At 36.3% G+C, this 19,194-nt stretch overlaps 1 protein-coding gene across 1 annotated transcript in view; it reads right to left on the bottom strand.

Moving 5' to 3' along the window:
• The window catches only part of LRRCC1 (leucine rich repeat and coiled-coil centrosomal protein 1), a 66,324-nt gene that overhangs the window by 42,781 nt on the left and 4,349 nt on the right, over positions 1–19,194 (bottom strand). Inside the window, 9 exon segments of the mRNA XM_042783016.1 lie at positions 293–494; positions 2,046–2,185; positions 2,720–2,924; positions 6,637–6,785; positions 8,576–8,723; positions 10,058–10,248; positions 16,666–16,872; positions 16,972–17,147; positions 18,636–18,644. Coding sequence (XP_042638950.1) covers positions 293–494; positions 2,046–2,185; positions 2,720–2,924; positions 6,637–6,785; positions 8,576–8,723; positions 10,058–10,248; positions 16,666–16,872; positions 16,972–17,147; positions 18,636–18,644 — 1,427 coding nt within the window.

Here is a 19,194-nt window from a genome sequence, read left to right on the forward strand (position 1 = left end):
TGCGATGATGGGCTCAAGTATAGCAGGGATTGTGGGGCTGGCGCGGGATCGGGCAGTGTTTCATTCTGCTGTGCATGGGGTCGCTATGAGTCGGAAACTACTTGACGGCACTTAACAACAACAACATGTAAGGAACTAAGGTTCTAAGAATTTAAGTATTTTTTTAAGGTCATATACCCAACAACAACATAGCCAATATGTAAACAGAACCAAGATTCTGAAACACGGACCTCTCATCAAATGGTATCTTGCTGATTCTATTTTTAATAAAGAGCTAGATCCCAGTTCTTACATCTTTAAATCTTTTGGCTTCAACAGTTAAAGCAATACGGAATTCATCTTCTAAATCCATATACTGCTGGATCAACATATCGATTTTCTCTTGGTATTCTTTTATATCTTGCTCATGCTTGTTCTCCCGCTTGGCTATTTCCTTAGCTAAGGCATTCTGGAAGTCAGCTTCACTGAAAATCTCCCTTGTCTCAAGTTCCTTCCTAGAATAAGAACCAAATAAAATAATAGGATGCCATTATCTGAAAAGAAAAATTTTAAAGATCTTTAAATAGTTTAAATATTCAATATTAATTATGAATTTAAGATCAACTCCCACTTTTAAGCACATAAATCGGGCACAGGATGGAAGGTAGAACTAGAAAGTAGTATTTGATTGTGTATTCAATGTTGATGGGCATAAGTGGAATATGTCAAATCTTAGCTTCAACTAAGACAGTTCAGAATCACTCTTCAGCTTCTGAAATTCTTTAGGTGTTTGCAGAAGTCAAGCTCTGTTTCACATCATCTTCTAATTTGGCTGCATCTTTGACATACGATAAGTACTGTCTGATTTGGACTGTTGCTGTTATGTGCAGGCAAGTTGGACCCGACTCACAGCAACCCCTCCTAGGGTTTCCGAGGAGATATCACTATGGAAGGTTGCCCAGCCTTCCTTCTGAGGAGTTGCTGGTGGGTTTGAACCGCCAGCCTTCTAGTTAGCAGTCAAGTGCCTTAGACACTATGCTACCAGACTGGTGGTCTGTTAATAGAAAGGTGGTTAAAGTGAAATAATTTATGAATCACTTGATAAAGGGCCAATGTTTTCTATGAAATGTGAGCCCATTTTTAGGAGTTCTCTACTCCATTTGTATAAATCAAACACATAATATACAAATTTTACTATTTCTAATTTAGGTTTTTTTAAAATGGAACTTAAGTGTAAAATCCTAGATTTTTGTGATGATTTCCCTCCAATATTTATACTTGTCTCACCCACAAGTACTTATTGACAACAAATTTTGCCAAAGAATTAAAATTTAATTTATAACCTAAAAATTTAACTTATGTAAGTACAAAAACAAGAGGTTTGGGAACAATTAACCCATGACAATCATAGAATTCAACTGGTATGGCAAAAAGCAAGTAAGTGCAAAAAGTGTTCAAATGACCATGGACTCTGAAGAACAACGGTCAGTAAACTACAGCCTGTGGCCAGGTCTGGCTTATTGCCTTTTTTGCAACTGAAGTTTTACTGTAACAGTCACTCCCATTTGTTTAAATATTATCTGTGATTATTTTTGTGCTACAGTGGCAAAGAGTTAGGAATGGCCCACAAAGCCTAAAATATTTACTATCTGGCCCTTTAAAGACAAAGTGTGTGCTTCAGAGGGATAAAAATTACTGATTAATTTTCACAAGTGGTTATGTGAAAATCAGTTCAAACATTTTCTACAAATAAGGATCAACTTTTGGTTGGGTTTGGAGATAAGCAAAATAAATTTCAATGTTATAACCCCATACCTAAAGACTCTGAAAACAAACCAAACCACACTGACAATACAGTCACCTATTTGTTTTCAGGCTACCAGTTCTTGGTATAGGACTTATCCTAATATATATATGAACATGGCATTTTCCACGAGCTAACTGTGTCAGATTTCACTATACCACTGTGTAGTTACAATCTATTTTTAGGTTTCAGAGAAAAAAACTAGCAGCCTTCTTTTTGTATTTTTAAATATCAATATTTTTCTGATATATTTTTCATTTACCTGTGTTCTTGTTCTTTCAGTGCAAAAAGTTCATGAAGCTGTTGTAACTTTTCCTTTTCTTGATGAAGGGAAGTTCTAAGTAAGTTAATTTCTCTATCAGCAGCTGAAGCCTTGAGCTCTACCTCTTGAAAAAGTCTTACCTGAGTAAAATATAAAAATACACACAATTACAGTATTTAGATAATAATCTTTCCTGCTTCTATTTTAAGGCCAGCTCCCAAAATAAAGACGTTGTCTGTAAATGACAGGAATTAGTGACTAACTTGATTTTCAAAGTCTATCAAATTAATGATGTCTAGTCACATAAACTATAACCTTATAGCCATTAAATACACTATCATTAACTATTGCTTACTTTTATCAGTTATTTAGTGAAAATTTCTATTCAGAAAGCATGAAGTTAAATTCTTTCAATCACTCCAAGGAGACTTAAAAACTAGCTTTCTCAGAATACAAGCCTAACAACCTGCACTTTCTAACAACTTTTCTTCAAATTGCTTTGCAAGCACTACCAAGTTTAATTTAGAAGTCATTCAACAAGTTAAACTGTTGTATTTAAGTTTTACATAGAGACTAACATTTTTTACTATAATGGTATATGATAGTATGTTTCAAGGTACAAGGTATGAATTTGCACTAATCCAGGTAACCGATACGTTAAAATAGAGAAATACCTGTGCCGCCTGCTGATGAAATTTTTGCCTCTCCAATTTTTCTAATGCTGTTTCCAGAGTTCTTAAATCTCTAAGGTGACCCTCCTGTTGATCTCTTGCTTTAAGTAATTCAATAGTTAGTTTTTTAATTTCATTCTGAAGTGTGTGAACCATAACTTCGAGTTGTACTTTGGAATTTCTCTCTTTAAAAATAATTTCTTTTAGCCTATAGTAGAAATAAAATATAGCTCTCAGTATATTACCCATACAAAAATGATAAAAATATAATTTATGTTAATGCTTACAGCAGAGACAAGTATTTGAAATATGTTTCAAACTGAGTAAAAAATAGTTGAAAAACAATGTAAAGTAACTCGTACTTATCCCTGAGACTAACTTGGTGTCAAAAGGGAAAAACAGTCTACGTAAATTAATGAAACTTTATATAATGGGAATTTTATTATTCAGCAGTAAAACTTTACACTCAATTTGTTTCACGCACTGTGTAAAGTGTGGGCTTAGAAACAAGTAAGATGAATAAGATATAATCCCTGCCTTTGAGAAGCTCAACATCTAACAGCAGGCAGAGCCACAGGTTTTATACTTATAAATATAAACCCATGTACACCCAATTTGTTTCAGGCACTGTGCAAAGTGTGGGCTTAGAAACAAGTAAGATGAATAAGATATAATCCCTGCCTTTAAGAAGCTCAACATCTAACAGCAGGCAGAGCCACAGGTTTTATACTTATAAATATAAACCCCTGTGACACAAGCACTCTATGAACAGCTACCTTGAAGTCAACTTTGACAAATACAGATCCCAGCTTTGAATTCGTTAGGGCTCTTTGATTATAACGAAAAATCTTAACTAGCTTAAGTAAAAAGGAAGAATTTACTAGTTCACAGAATGAAACTTAAGAGGATGGTACAATGCAATGGGTTTCTTAATATATGGCCTTTCCAGCTCTGGGCTGCAGCCTGCCCTGCAATTAGTCTATTTTACTTACCTAGCAGGAACTGGTTGGTTTACTGACAGGAAAGGTGAGGGGTAGAACTAAGCAACCTATGGTCCACTGAGGTGACTGGTTGATTAGTGGTCCTGCTGGAAGGGCCATGCCCTGAAATGGACAAGGAGCTTGCTTATATAGCCAGCCAACTCCACAGAGGTTTAGAGAGGGAAAGAGAAAACCTCAAGATCAGGAGAAGAGTCTGCAGTGAAGCAGTTTGGATCTGAGGTTCTTGCATAAGGAACCTCCTAAAAGAGCTGTATTATGGGCCAGTGCTAACACTAAAGATGGCAAGAGGCCCAGAAGGGGCCCAGCAGCTGAAAGGGACTGAATGGTAGACAACTGTCTGAAGTTCTGGATTAAGAATTACAATGGCTTAGAGTATTTTTGCTCCAAGGAGAAAGCTGTCGTGACTGACAAACTTCATCCAATCTCCTGAGTTACATGCTGTCACTTCCAAGATGCATTCTGAGCTGTCTCCTGAGTTGTTCCCAATAAACGACTTATACTGTTTAAGTTCAGTTCCTGAGTTGAGATGTCACAGCAAATTACCAAACTCAACAGGGAAAAGAAGAGTTCTGAGGGGAGGGAGTATGTCAGAGATCATGGACTACCACATCTTAGAGAAGATGGAAATGTGAGATGTAGTTAACCTCTGCTTTACAGGAACCAGTTTGTGTTGATTCTTATTCATGAAATTGTTTGTTTTGATGGGATGGCACAATTCTGAGGGACCATGCACATGAACACAATCTCAATCTCTGGTTCTCTGTATGATGGTTTCTTTGTGGGGAGATGCTGAGGATGAAGGCACAAACACCACTGGGTTCATATTCTAAATAGTTCAGAGAACTAAACAGGAAAGACTACCTTTCTCTAGCTGAGCACAGAAGAGTTCTAGGCAAGGCTCTGATTAGTACAATTTAGTTCACATACCCACTACATGAACTGATCACTGGGGGCTAAGACATTATGATTTACCAAGCTTAGGTTACTCTACCTTAGGTGCCTTAGGTTACCTTAGGTTACCTTACCTTAGGTGCTCACCCCCTGACCAAATTATTATAGGCTGTGATAGTCGGAGTTGTGTCAACCTGGCTGGACCACAATTCTGAGTGGTTTAAGCAGTTGTGACGTGGGTTATTTCCATGATGAGATCAGATGTATATGTTTTAAGCAGTCAGCCTGTTGACAGGGAGTTTCCCTAGGGGTGTGACCTGCTTCCAATATATTTATGGACATACTCGGAAAAAGAGACACTTTTCTGTGGATTGGGATCCTGTTGTGTTGCCTACACTGTCCATGAGCGAACAATCGATCACTCGGCCTGGAGATCTTGGATTCATCATTCATTGGAATCAACAGCCGGTATACTGCCTGCCAACCTTGAGCTTGACAGCCACTACAGCTGTGTGAGTTTGGAAAAGCCTCCAGGTTGACGTTTGATCCAAGAATTTGGGACTTGCCAGCTTCTGTAAGTGTGTGAGCCATTTTCCTAAGATAAATTTCTCTTTTTCTCTCTCTATATAGAGTTACTGGTTTTGCTTCTCTAGAGGTCCCAGCCTAACACATAGGCAGACAGGTAGTTTACAGTGGAATACAAGTATAGTGTTTGGAAAGGGGCACTGAAGAGCAAAGACACAGTCACCCAAAGGAATTAATGAGCTAAGCAGCTACTCTAACACATATCTACTGTAATTTCTAAGTATTTACAAAAAAAGATAGATATATCCTCTCTCTTCTTCCACTATCTGTCTGTAACTCAGAGTCACAAGGTCTCTACTAAAATCTGTCCTTATACAATGCTGGCTACCTATGTACCTACTGCAAGCAAGAGAGCTATTTTTATGAGGTGGGCAGAATACTAATAATTTATCCATCTCATCTCCTTCTCCCACCCAGCATCTTCTTGTATCAACTAAGAAATAGCCAATTTCCAAACCACAAATAAGGCAGAAAGATGGTAGGTGGTGGCAAAAGAACTAGTGATAGTATAATATACGATAGTTTGCATAATTGGAAGGTTCTCAATTAATATATGTTGAGTATTATAGTTTTTCTTATCTCCATGGGTACAAAGTATGAGAGAGCCAGGTAGAGGGGTAGACGATACCACCTCTGCATCAAAAAGCATGGGTTAAATGCCTAAAAGGAACTGGAAATGGGGCTGGCAGCTATGTATATCAACTTACTACTCAATTAAGATCTTAGAAGGGAAATCAGCCACTGAACAGTTGGACAGAAAATGGAACAAATGGCAACTTCCCAAAGCCTATTTGTTGGTAATCACCAAGGCTGAAAACCTAGTGTTCATTCAAGGATAAGAAGGGAAAAATCTTACCACCTCTTGAGGAAAAGCATAATTCAGAAATACTTACAGGAAACAGAAGAAAATAATTAATTTCAGAAAACGATTTGATATTCTCATAGAATGAAATAAGACAGATCTGTATTAAAGAATTCAATTAAAAAAAAAAAAGAGATGAAATGGTTAAGTTGGAAAGAAATAAAAACACTAGAATAAATACACGTAGGCTATCTGGAACTAAAGCTCACTGTGAAAGAAGACTATGTGAGAGACTGAATGTGGCCTGTAAAGACTAAAAATATTTACCACCTGAGCCTTTACAGAAAGTTGACCAATGCTGTTCTCATCTCTTCTGGTTCTTAGAATACTTATTTGCTCATATATCTGACACCTCCCAGCTTAAGATAAGTAGTTTGAGAGGTCAAATAAATGTACCCTGAATTGCTAATTGATATGAAAAGCTAATAAAACAGTTAAATCTCTTAATAAAGTTTGTTTAAATCAAACTGAAACCACACATATTGTAATTGATCATATCACAGCCTGTTTAAACAAAGGCAAATTTAAATTTCCAGTTCCAAGTTCAGAAATCTTTGTGATGAGGCATACTTTTCCCTTACCTATCTGTGGTAAGTAGGGCCAAGCTATGGACATCTTTCTTTTCTTTTGCATTCTTATGAAGTTCACCAATATAATCAATAAGTTTCTTTTCAGTTTGTTGAGCTTTCCATCTCTTCTCTCTCTCTTGATCTAGTTGTTCAACAAGGGACTGTAAGAAAATAACAGTGTTATGCGAACTTGGAAAAGTTATCTAACTTTTCAATTCTTCAATTTTATCATTTCTAATATGTAGAAATAATAATACCTATATCAAAAGGCATACATCAGGAGCTCTGGTAGCATAGTGGCTAAGACGCTTGCTAACCAGAAGGCTGACGGTTCAAACCCACCAGCCACTCCTCAGAAGGAAGATGGGGCAATCTACTTCCATAGTGACACTGCCTTGGAAACCCAAGGAGGGGTCGCTATGAGTCGGGTCCGTAACAACAACAACAACAACAACCTATCAAAAGGCTGTGGTGAGAACTGAACACATTAAGGTAAGAAAAGCATACATGAACAGTGTCTGTAACTAATAACCACTCAAATGTTACTTGCTATTATTATTGTTGTCATGACAATTATTTCTCTCAATATTAAAGCTTCCATATTTGGGGCCGATGGAAGGAGGCCCATAAGCAAGAAACTGTGACTATTAAAAAATTAAAAAAGCAATTCTATTTTATAAAACCAGTAAGTATTATAAACAAAGTATAGGAGCTCTGGTAGCGTAATGCCTAAGGCACTTGACCGCTAACCAGAAGGCTAGTGGTTCAAACCCACCAGCCACTCCTCGGAAGGAAGATGGGGCAATCTACTTCTGTAGCGATACTGCCTTGGGAACCCAAAGAGGGGTTGCTATGAGTTGGGTCCGACTCAATGCCACATAACAACAACAACAAGAACAACAATCAAAGTATAACCAGTACTTGAACAAGTAAAATATATGCAAGTTAATGAAAAATATAACAAACTTGTAATAAAAATTACTACAATATAAGAATTGGTAAGGGAAACATGAAGAATTTTAAAGTTCTTCGATACCTCTTAATCTGGAGTCCATGAGTTCAAAACTGGGAATTAAGGAAGCCCATGAAAACCTTGAAATTACATACAAATTTTGTACGTGTGTAAAAGTAGATTTCTCTGAGGAGAGGACCCACAGAGTTCCTTAGATGTTTAAAGAAGTCCAAGTAGTGGTTAAAGGATTTGGCAGCTAACCAAAAAAGGCTGGGCTTCTGAACCACCAGCTCCTCCACGGACAAAAGATGAGGCAGTCTGCTTCTGTATAGATTTACAGCCTTGGAAAGCCTGTGGGCAGTTATACTCTGCTTAATAGGGTCATTGAGTCAAAATCAATTCAATGACAATGGGTTTGGCTTGGGTTGGAGACCCCCAAAATTAGGAACCAATGATTTAATATATAAGAATTAAAAAATTAGAACATACACTTTTAAAGGCAAAAAGGACCCAAGATATTATCTAGCACCATCTACCCAACCCCAAATGAAAAAAAGACCAAAAAAGTTAAGTGATCAAAGGTAACTAAACTTCCCATTATAATAAACCTCTGATTTGCACAAATCTTCACATTTTTAAATTACACCCCCCTAAAAAAGGAATTAGTGAAAACAGAGCTAATCTCAGAGAAAAATTTGAGTTTTATTTAAATGAAAAAATGAAGTTTTTCTTACCATAAACATGTAACAAATTATTTCACCTAAACCTGATCTTGAATAAATTAGTAATTTTTATTCCTTAAAATTTTTTTTTTTAAAAAAACAGTAATATAGCACAAAATCTAGACATAGAAGGGAAAAACAACCCATTCATTCTCATTAATCCAATAAAATGACAACTAGTAATTTTTTGTTCCTATAACTATTTCTCCGGGACTAACACTACATTAACAACTAAGATTATTCACGTTCATTTTTTTCTTAACTGCCTAAATCATACCCGGTAAGTGATGTCTTCTGAACTACTTTTGTCTACTTTCATTATTTCAGTTCCCGGTTCTTCCAATTCTGCCAATGTATTAGAGTTTGCTAAAGATGATCTTACAAATAATTCTTTAAAGTAAGGTTGTTTCATTTTCCGATTACAACTGCAAAGAATGAAAGAGGGAAGAAGAGGGCAGTACTTATATTATTTTCTGTAACACTGAAATTTGTAGTCACATATGTTAACACCTTTAAAAAAAGGAATAATTAAAATAAAAACCAATAGTAACTTGGAAAAACTGCTTTATGAATCTTCTAATGGGTGCTCTGTTAATGTTTGATGAATGAGAACTTAAACATTTTTAAAAAGATTAACTATTCTAAAAATGTTGACTTTTCATCATATTATGGGTAAAATCCTAGATACAGTCATAATACATTTAGAAAGTACGGTCAATACTTGGGGCTATGGTAAGAAGACATTTAAGATCTTAAGAGAATCAGTAAATATAAAATTACTCTTTGACAGTTAATAACTTAAAACTGTGCACATAATGAATCATAGTCGATAACGTAGCCAGAGGCCAAAGGATTCCAGGGTAGTATGCCCTGACCATGAAGATGGCTAAGGACTGGGCAGTGTTTTTGCTCTGTTGTACAAAGGGTTGCTATGAGTCAGAGCTGCCTGGATGGGACCTAAAAAGAACGATGCCCTTATCGTGAATGAGTTGAATGAATATATAAAAGAGTAAATGGATAGCTATGGAAGAACTAAAACAATAAAAGGGTATTTAAAAAAAAAAAAGGATTACAAAGGCAAAAAGTTGACTTTATCAGTCCCAGGGTATAGTATATTCCGAACAACTGTCACGGTAATCTCTATTATGAAAACATAAGCATCAGGCTATCTTATCCTGATGCATTGAAGATGATCATCTTATTCACCTTTGAGCCTAAGCTCAGTTAAGTATCTCTAGTTAGGATTTACATTCTCATCTAGATCTGCACACACAGAAAAGGCTAGTCATGTAGACTAAACAACAGTTGTTGTTGTTATGTGCCGTCAAGTCAGACTCAACTCATAGCGACCCCTCCTTGGGTTTCCGAGGTGGTATCACTACAGTAGATGGCCCAACCTTCCTTCCAGGGAGTGGCTGGTGGGTTTGAACCACCAGCCTTCTGGTTAGCAATCAAGTGCCTTAGACACTATGCTACCAGAGCTCCCTAGCATAGTATTATTTTCCCCTGTAAATGAATGCAGTGGAATTTTGGTTCTACACATTATTTTAATGACTTAGGTAATAAAAATGTATCAGAGGGAAATGGAAGCTCTCCTTTCATTTTACATGGTCGTACTGACCGAATCAGAGCCAGAAAGACTGAAAAGTCACATCTTTGATCTCAGTGAAGTAATATCATGAGTTAACTTTTACGAAGAAGCAGTATTATTAATTTCTGACTTATGCCTTATTTGGATTTTTGAAATTGTAACAGATACCTTATAAAAGGGCTGCTTTTACTGTGGTGTTTAATAGCTTGAGTAGTTTTGGAATATGGGATTTTTGGTCTCCGACAAATTTTTCTATTGATTTCTTTTCTGTTTCCAGAGTCACTTTCAGAAGTCACATCTGTGTCTCTTTTTGGTCTGAAGTCTTTCTCAGGAACATTATCTATTAAAGACTTAGATGTCTAGAATGAAAAACAGAAAGACCCAAGTTTGTCAAAAGCTCAAGTCAGTATAAAGTTTGAAATTATAAAATATTATGACTTTTTACAAGATTAAGGGTTTATAAAACTAGGTATGTTTGAAATTAAAGACAAGAGAATTCTGCTTCTGGTGTGGACAACTTATAAGCTCTTACCAGGCTATCCCATAGAAAACATCTATACATGCTGGAAAAAAATACAAACCAAACAAAAACTATCTGAAGGCCCAAGAAGTAAACAAAAGCAGGCTTATTGTAGAGGGGAGATGACACTTGGAAAGATGAACCAGAAGCTGGTATTACTGTTTTTGCTTTTTAGCCTTAGAGAATATGGCAATCAGTATCATGTGTTGTTATGTGCCGTCGAGTCGAGTCATAGTGACCCCTCCTTGGGTTTCCGAGGCAGTATCACTACAGAAGCAGATTGCCCCGTCTTCCTTCCGTATCATGTAGGGAGTCTAAAACATAGATCGAAAAAACCCACAGATTTTGTGTGAAGAACTAGGACAGTAAGAGAGTAGACAGCAAGTAGCCCACTAAAGGATAAGGGAAATGAACTGAGATTTAAAGTGTGTCTAGAAGACAAATTTATAGTTTGAGTCAAACCAAGTTAAATGCCTGTAAACAAAAACATCAACTCTGAACAATGTAAGAGAATCCAAACTCTCTACAATATAATATTTAAAATGTCCAGGGTATTCATCATATGAAGAACCAGGAAAATACGGCCCATTCTTAAGAGAAAAGGCAATCAATGAAAACCAAACCTGATGCGACCCAAATGGTGAAACAGGCAAACAAGGACTTTAATACAGTCATACTATGCTCACAACTGGACTAACAGTTAATATCATGATAAATACAGGAAAGACTGAAGTTGTCAAGGATTTAATTTTACTTGGATCCACAATCAACACCCAAGGAAGCAGCAGTCAAGAAATTAGACAACACATTACATTGGGCAAATCTGCTGCAAAAGACCTCTTAAGTGTTAAAGAACAAAGATGTCACTTTGAAGACTTCTGTGTACCTGACCCAAGCCACGGTATTTTCCATAGCTTCATATGCATGTGAGAGCTGGACAGTGAATAAAGAAGACCATAAAGAATTGATGCACTTGAGTTGTGGGTGTTGGCGAAAGACAATGAATGTACTATGGACAGCTAGAAGAACAAACAAATCTGTCTTGGAGGAAGTGCTGACAGGATACACTTTAGAAGTGAGAATGGCCAGACTGTCTCTTGTATTTTGGTCATGTTGTCAGAAGGAAACAATCCCTGTGGAAGAGTATTATGCTTAGTAAAGTAGAGGGTCAGCCAAAAAGCGGAAGACCCTCAATGAGAGGGACTGACACAGCAGCTGCAATGATGGCAATGATTGTGAGCATCGCCTAGGACTGGGCAGGGTTTTGTTCTGTTGTACAGAGGGTCACTGAGTCAGACCATACTCGATGCCATTTGTTCTGGTTACTTAGTGCTGCTCTGACAAGAATATACCACAACATGAGTTTATTCCTACAATTTGGAGGCCTTAATTCCAAGTTCAAAGTGCCAAGCTCTAGGGGCTGGGTGAAAGCTCCTCAGCCTTGGGCTTCAGCTCTGCTTCCAGCTCCCAGCCCACTGAAGCCAGAGGCTTTTCTTCACTCACACAGCTGATGGCTGATGAGGCTGCCAAGCCCAAGGCTGACAAGTAAAAAGGCACAGTCCTGATCTTACCAAAATACACGACAGGCCATTGATTCTAGTCCATTTTAAGTCCCAAGGTTGGCAGAGCATGGCAGGCTGCTGAACAATGACACGGCTACATGCAGGGTCCAATTGTGCCATAAGCTGGAGACCATTCCCAAAGCTGCTTCTTATATACGGGAAGCAGACCACATACCAAAAGGCAGCTACTCAGCTGCTTGTGGTAGATCCCACCATGGAGCTAACTGCCAGTCTCATCACGGGGGATAACTACCACCAGCTGCCAAGCCACTCAACCAGGCCCAGCCAAGGTGACATACAAATTTAACCATCACAACATCTAACAACATGCTCAATGGTGGCACAGTGTTGAAGTGCTTAGCTGCTAACCAAAAGGTTGGTGGTTTGAACCCACCAGCTGGTCTGTGGGAGAAAGATGCAGTAGTCTGCTTCCTGAAGATTTATGGGACAGTTCTACTCTGTCCTATAGGAATTGGCCCAACAGCAATGAGTTTAGTTTGGGTTTGGGTTATGCGCAATGAGAGAAAAAAAAATGTTTCTCATATATGAAAAGATAAAAGAAAACTCAGTAAGCTAAGAAATAAAACCTGTATCTGGATCTGCAAGTTACAATGTCTAAAGTGAAAACTGACTGCCTTGGCTTAACAGCAGAATGAGGTGATAAAGGAAAGAGTAAGTTAACTTGAAGACAGTTTAATGGAAATTATTCAACATGAAGAATACAGGAAAAAAAAATTATAAACATGAACAGAATCTCAGGGAATTGTGGGACAATAGCAAAAGGTCTAACGTATCACTAACTGGCATGTAAAAAAGAGGAGAGAAAGAGAAAAAAGCAGAAGAAATAACTGAAGGAAATACGGTCCAGAATTTCCCAAATTATACAAAGACATAAATTTACAGGTTCAAGAAGCTCAGTGAAATCCTAAGCAGGAAAAATAATGAAAACTTTACTTAGAACAAAGTACTCAAACTGCTCAAAATCAAAGAGAAAGATAAAAATCTTGAAACCAGACATACTACACAGGAGAACAATGTTCTGAATTAATGCTGACCTTGCATTCAAAACATGGAGGCCAGGAGATAGTACTGAGAGAAACTGCCCATCTAGAACTCTATATCCATTGAAAATATTCTTCAAGAATGAAGGTAAAATAAAGAGGCTGTGTTGTTGGTAAATTTGTACCACAAGAATTACTAAAGGAAATTCAGGCTACAAGTTCTAGCTAATGGAAAAATAATATCAGATGGAAACCAGAACCTATAGAATAAAGAAAAATATTGTATATGATCTAAGTCCAGGTAAACATAAAAGACTTTAAAATTATTTTTTTCCCTCTTAATACAATACATATTATCTTAATACAATATTAATATCTTAATACAATACAGATTAAAATGAAATTCTGAAAAAATATTTAACAGGAAATGGGAAGGAGGAAACACAAAAAAACAAAAACACTGAAATAGTAAACCTAAATTTAATTTCATCAGTGATTAAATATTAATGCCATTCTTCCAAATGCAGTGTTGGGCAGACTGTATTAAAAAAACAAGACCCACCTATATACTATCTGTAAGACCCACTTTATACATAAATTCATAGACAAGTTGAAAGCAAATGACTACCATGAGATACCACTTGATACCTACTAAACCAAACCAACCTCACTGTCATTGAGTTGGTTCAGACTCATGGTGACCTCTCCTTGGGTTTCTAAGATAGTTGTTGTTGTAGTGTGCCGTCAAGTCGGACCTGACTCATAGCGACCCCTCCTTGGGTTGCCGAGGCAGTATCACTATGGAAGTAGACTGTCCAACCTTCCTTCCGAGGAGTGGCTGGTCGGTTTGAACCGCCAGCCTTCTGGTTAGCAGTCAAGTGCCTTAGGCCCTATGCTACCAGAGCTCCTTTCTAAGACAGTATCTCTATGGAAATAGATTGCCCAGTCTGCCTCTGAGGAGTGGCTGGTGGGTTTAAACCACCAGGCTTCCGGTTAGCGGTCAAATGACTTAGGCCCTATGCCACCAGAGCTCCTTGTTAGCCACTAGGATGGCTATAATCAAAATGACAGATAAGTTGGCAAGGATATGGAAAGTAGAACCTTGACACACTGCTGGTTGGAATGTAAAATGGTGCAGCTGTTTAGAAAACAGTCTGGCAGTCACTCAAAAGGTTAAATACTGAGTTACCATATGACCCAGTATTCCATTCTTAGATATATATATATATATAAGAACAGTACACAATGACTTGTACATGAATATTTAAAGCTACATTCTTCATAATAAACAAAAAGGGGAAGCACTCAAATGTTCATAACTCATGAACAAATAAAATGTGGTAAAGCCATACATGGACTATCTGGCATTATAAAAAGAAATGAAGCACTGATATTTGCTACATCAGAGATGAACATCACTTAGATATTACTCTAAGAAGTCATTCACAAAAGACCACATATTGTGTAAGTCCATTTATATGAAATATCTAGAACAGGCACATCCATAGAGAGAAAAAGTAGACTAGTGGTGGCCTAGGGCTGGAAGTTTGCAGGGACATTGATAGTGACTGCTAGTGAGTATGGAGTTTTGTTTTACAGTGATAGAAATTTTTCAAAAACTAACTGTGGTAATAGTTGTACTTTGTGAATACAGGTACTCAGTCCCCAACTGATGATGGGGTTCCGTTCAGATGACTAACTCCACTGTTAAACTGGTTCTGACATAAGCTGAATACCTCATTTTTTAGTTTTCATTTTTCAATCAGAATCTTTATAAATCTGATCTTTATTTATCTTGAGGATTGGAAACATTGTATCTGAGAATGATAACATCAGTAAATGATGTGTTGCAACACTGGATATATTGCACGTTACTAACAATAAGCTGTACCAACAACAACAACAAAAAAGCAAATATGGATAGTCATGTGATCCATCTTAACTTGAGTATGTCGATAAGTCAAACACTACCTATGTACTAAAACCCACTGAGTTGTGGTACTATAAATGGGTAAACTGTACAGCGAGTGAAAAATAACTAAACTGTTATAAAACTACACAAAAAACAAACAAACAAACAAACCAGTATCAGCAACTGATAGAACCAACCAAACAAAAAAAATCAGTAAAGATATGGATCATCTGAATATACTAACAAACATCCTAACTTAGTAACTACAGAATAGACTTTTCAAGTGCATAAAGAATATTCACCAAGACAGCCCATTTGCTGGGACATAAAATATATCCAAAGATTTAAAAAGACATGATTCACAATATGTTCTCTGAGCAAAATGGAAGCAGAAAGAACATATATAAGAAAACCACAAATAACTGAAAATTAAAATACACTATTAAATAATTCTTGGATCAAGGAAGAAATCACAAGGAAAATCAGAAAATATTTCTAACTAAGGAACACTGAAAACAAACAGCAAAATTTGTGATATCAGAGGGATATTTATTGCTTTAAATTATATTAGAAGATAAGTCTAAAATTAATGACCTAAGAGCTTATATTAAGAAGCTAGAAGATGAAGAACAAAGTGAATTTAAAGTAAAGAAACAGTAAATAGCAAAAATCAACTATACAGAAAATATCCCAGAACATTCCCTATGGGACGGGGGGAGATTAACTGTGGGAAGGGGCATCAGGGATCATTCTGAGTTGATAATTATATTCTATATTTTCATAGAAGTTTAGACAAACAGGTGTAGTACTGTCAACTCATGGAATACACACATCTGTATTTTATTATTCTCTAAGAACAATTAAATGTGAGAACGATCTGACAAATTAACATTAATTTTGTGTTTAGGACAAAAAAAAACTGTAAAAAGAAAAATGCTGAACTCTAGATAGTGATTAACTGTAGATAATATGCATGCTTAAGTATTTAGGGAGAAGTACACTGGTATGTGCCAATTTACTTTGAAATGTGTCATAAAGTAATTTGATGGAGATACATATATATGATGACATAAACACAGCAAAATGTGAATAGTAGAATTTAGGTGGTGAGTACACTGGTACTAAGAAAATCTTTTAACTTTGCTTTAAGTATGAAATTGTCATTAAAAAAAGTTAGAGGAAAATAAAATTAAAGGCTAAAGAGACTTCCCCAAACCAGTGGAATAATTATGGAAAGTATTGCAGAACACGGCAAAGGAATGACCGAGATATAGGTGTGAAGAAAGACAACAGCTGAATTGGTAAGTGAGACAAATAAACTGTTTTTTATAAAAAAATTCTTAAGAACTGTAAACCTTTATACGTTAATGTAGCAGTAAGCAAGAAGTCTTCCAAAAGAATGTAAACATTATCTTTCCTTCTATTTCTAGAATTTATTCTAAAGAAACAATCGTATATATGAACAAAGATTTAGCTTCAAATGTTTATGGTAGCATAAAACTACAAAACCCCTCTAAGTGCAGCACAGTATTAAGTTAGTGGTCATTAAAACTGTTGTACAGATTTATGGACATGAAAGGAGAAAAGCATTACCTTTTCCTACCACCACCACCACCACCACTACATTAGTACCGTATTTCTATAAAAGAATAAAATAAATCCATGTGTTAAATACAAATTGCTTCTAGCTGGTCAGCTTGTATATAATTTTTATTTTATAACTCTTAAGTAATTTTTGTCTATAAACATGTCAATTTCAGAAAAGTAGGAAAAACAGTTACGTCAGTGAGAAGCTGTGCAATCTGATCATCTATTTTGTGAAGTTTCATCTCATTCTGAAAATCTTCAGGATTAATTTTCTCTGGCTCAGAAGATGGACACACAGAATCAATGGACGTCAAAGCAGTATCTGTTGGTGTGCATGCAAACTGATCCAAAGGTACTACATGATCGATGTGTGGCGCTACCACTGGCATACTATCAATGGTCTGTGACACAAAACAAAGCAAAATCCTTTTAATTTACAATTAGTAATTAAAATTTGAAGGCAACTTTTATATGAGGGAAAAAAAACCCAAAAACCATACCTCTTCTTCACTTATATTTTGGGGACAATCAGAAGAAACTAAACTATCCAAAAGACCTTCTAAGCACTGTAGGTGGGATAAATTTATTTCTGACAAATTTACTGGTTCACCAAATATGTTCTTGCAGTCCAGGATTCTAAGCTGTGGCAAAGTCTGGAGAATAATTGCTCTGTACCCTTGGAAATAGATCAATCAAAACGAAAACACAAACATTAAAAAATAAATTATTTCTAGAACAAATTAAATTTATCAGCTACTATATCATCTGAAAGATTAATAAATTAGTCTCAATGCAATAAATATACTTGTAATAAAAGCTAGCATGTAATCATTAAATACAAAATGAACATACATTCTTCTATTCCTCCCAAAAAGCCCACCTAATTGTCTCCTTTCGTTTAACTTTTCATAAAATGGCTTTAAAGCCATAAATACATTAAACGAGTAGCAATATACTCTGAAAAGAAAGCAAAACCATCTTCTGTTAATTTTTAATGTGCATAATATAGTATAAACATAAATCAGTATGATATGCTAACAGAGAGGCAGACTTTCCCCAGTAAGGCCTTAAGTATTAGTAAAATAATTATCTTCCCACCTCCTTAAATCCCATACAACTGACATTAAGATAGAAAATCTACTGAATACTAAAGAATAATATGTTTATTTTCTCTAAGAACAATTAAATGTGAGAGCTATCTGACAAATTAACATTAATTTTGTGTTTAGGATAATAGAAATACTTTAATTTTAAAAATTTAAACTATAAGTTTAGATATGGCAGTCTGGTTTGATTTAACTTTGCCTACTTCAATAGTTCTGAATTTCTGAATTAGATCAATGGCATTTCAGCAGCATTATGTAGTATCACATTAAGTTTGAACTTTCTTTTTTTTTTTTTAAATAATTTACTTATTAATAATGTAATGTATTTGTATGGTGTAAAACTCAAAAGGTACACAGTAAAGTTTCCTCAACATTTCCTGATTTCCCAGCTACTTAGTTCCCTTTCTTGGAATTAGCTAATACTACCAGTTTCTTGAGTATTCTTCAAAAAATAGTGAATGTATATACTCAGTAAATATGTATGTTATTCTTTTCACACAAATGGTAGTCCATTATAAAGCTTTGCAACTTGCTTGTTTTTGGGAGCACTGGTGGCACAAACCCACCAGCCATTCCTCAGAAGGAAGACTTGGCAATCTACTTCCATAGGGATACTGCCTCAGAAACCCAAGCAGGAATCATTATGAGTCAGAATCGACTCCACAGCAGTGAGTTTGATTTGGTTTTTAACATATTAGAAATAACTGCTTATCAGTAAAGAAAGAGAATCTTGATGGCAGTGAGTTTGGTTTTTTTGGTTATACTTTAGAGTTTGCCATCTTAACCTTTTTTTTTTTAAGAGTGATTTGGGTGAAAGTTTACTGAGCAAATTCTTTTGTCATTCAACAATTCATACACATTTTGTTTCATGACAATGACTGCAATCCCCATAATGTAATAGCTCTCTTCCCACATTCTCCCTGTGGTTACCTATTCCCTCTGTCCTCCTTTCCTACGCATTCCTGCTCTCTTAGCTATCTCCCTGTGCAAATGCTGCCCTTTTGATCTTCCATGGTTGACTGTTCTAAGGACTGTACTTACATGGTATAATTGTTCACCTTGTAGGCCTGTCTACTGTTTGGCTGACAGCTGCAGGACAAAGTCCAAAGGGTGACTCTGAACCACAGTCACCAGTTTTTAGCAGACTAGTAAGCCTGGTCTTTTGTTATTATATTTCATACTGTTCTCCCATTCTATCCAGAATCTCCTATTTTGATCCCTTTTTGAGCAGCTAACAATGGTAGCCAGGTACCATCTAGTTATCTTCTCAGGGTCATGTAGGCTGAGGTTCGCATGGTCCACTATTTCCTTGGACTAACTATTTCCATGCATCTTTGATTTTCTTCACTCTTTTCTGTTCCAGATTAGGAGAGACCAAATGTTCCATCTTAGATGGATGCCTGCAAGCTTTTAAGACCATAGTCGGTACTCACCAAAGTAGGACACAGAATAATGTTTTTGTGTAATATGCTATTATGCCAATTGAGCTTGATGTCCCCCAAGATCATGGTCCTGAGCCCGTGGGCCCAATGACTCACTCCCTCAAGGTATTTGGCTACGGCTCTGTGGTGTAGTGCCTAAAGCATCTAACTGCTAACCAGAAGGCTGGTAGTTCAA

The sequence above is a fragment of the Orycteropus afer genome, unplaced genomic scaffold, assembly GCF_000298275.1.
Source record: "Orycteropus afer afer isolate SDZICR_OR568_19922 unplaced genomic scaffold, OryAfe1.0 scaffold00580, whole genome shotgun sequence".
NCBI lineage: Eukaryota > Metazoa > Chordata > Mammalia > Tubulidentata > Orycteropodidae > Orycteropus > Orycteropus afer.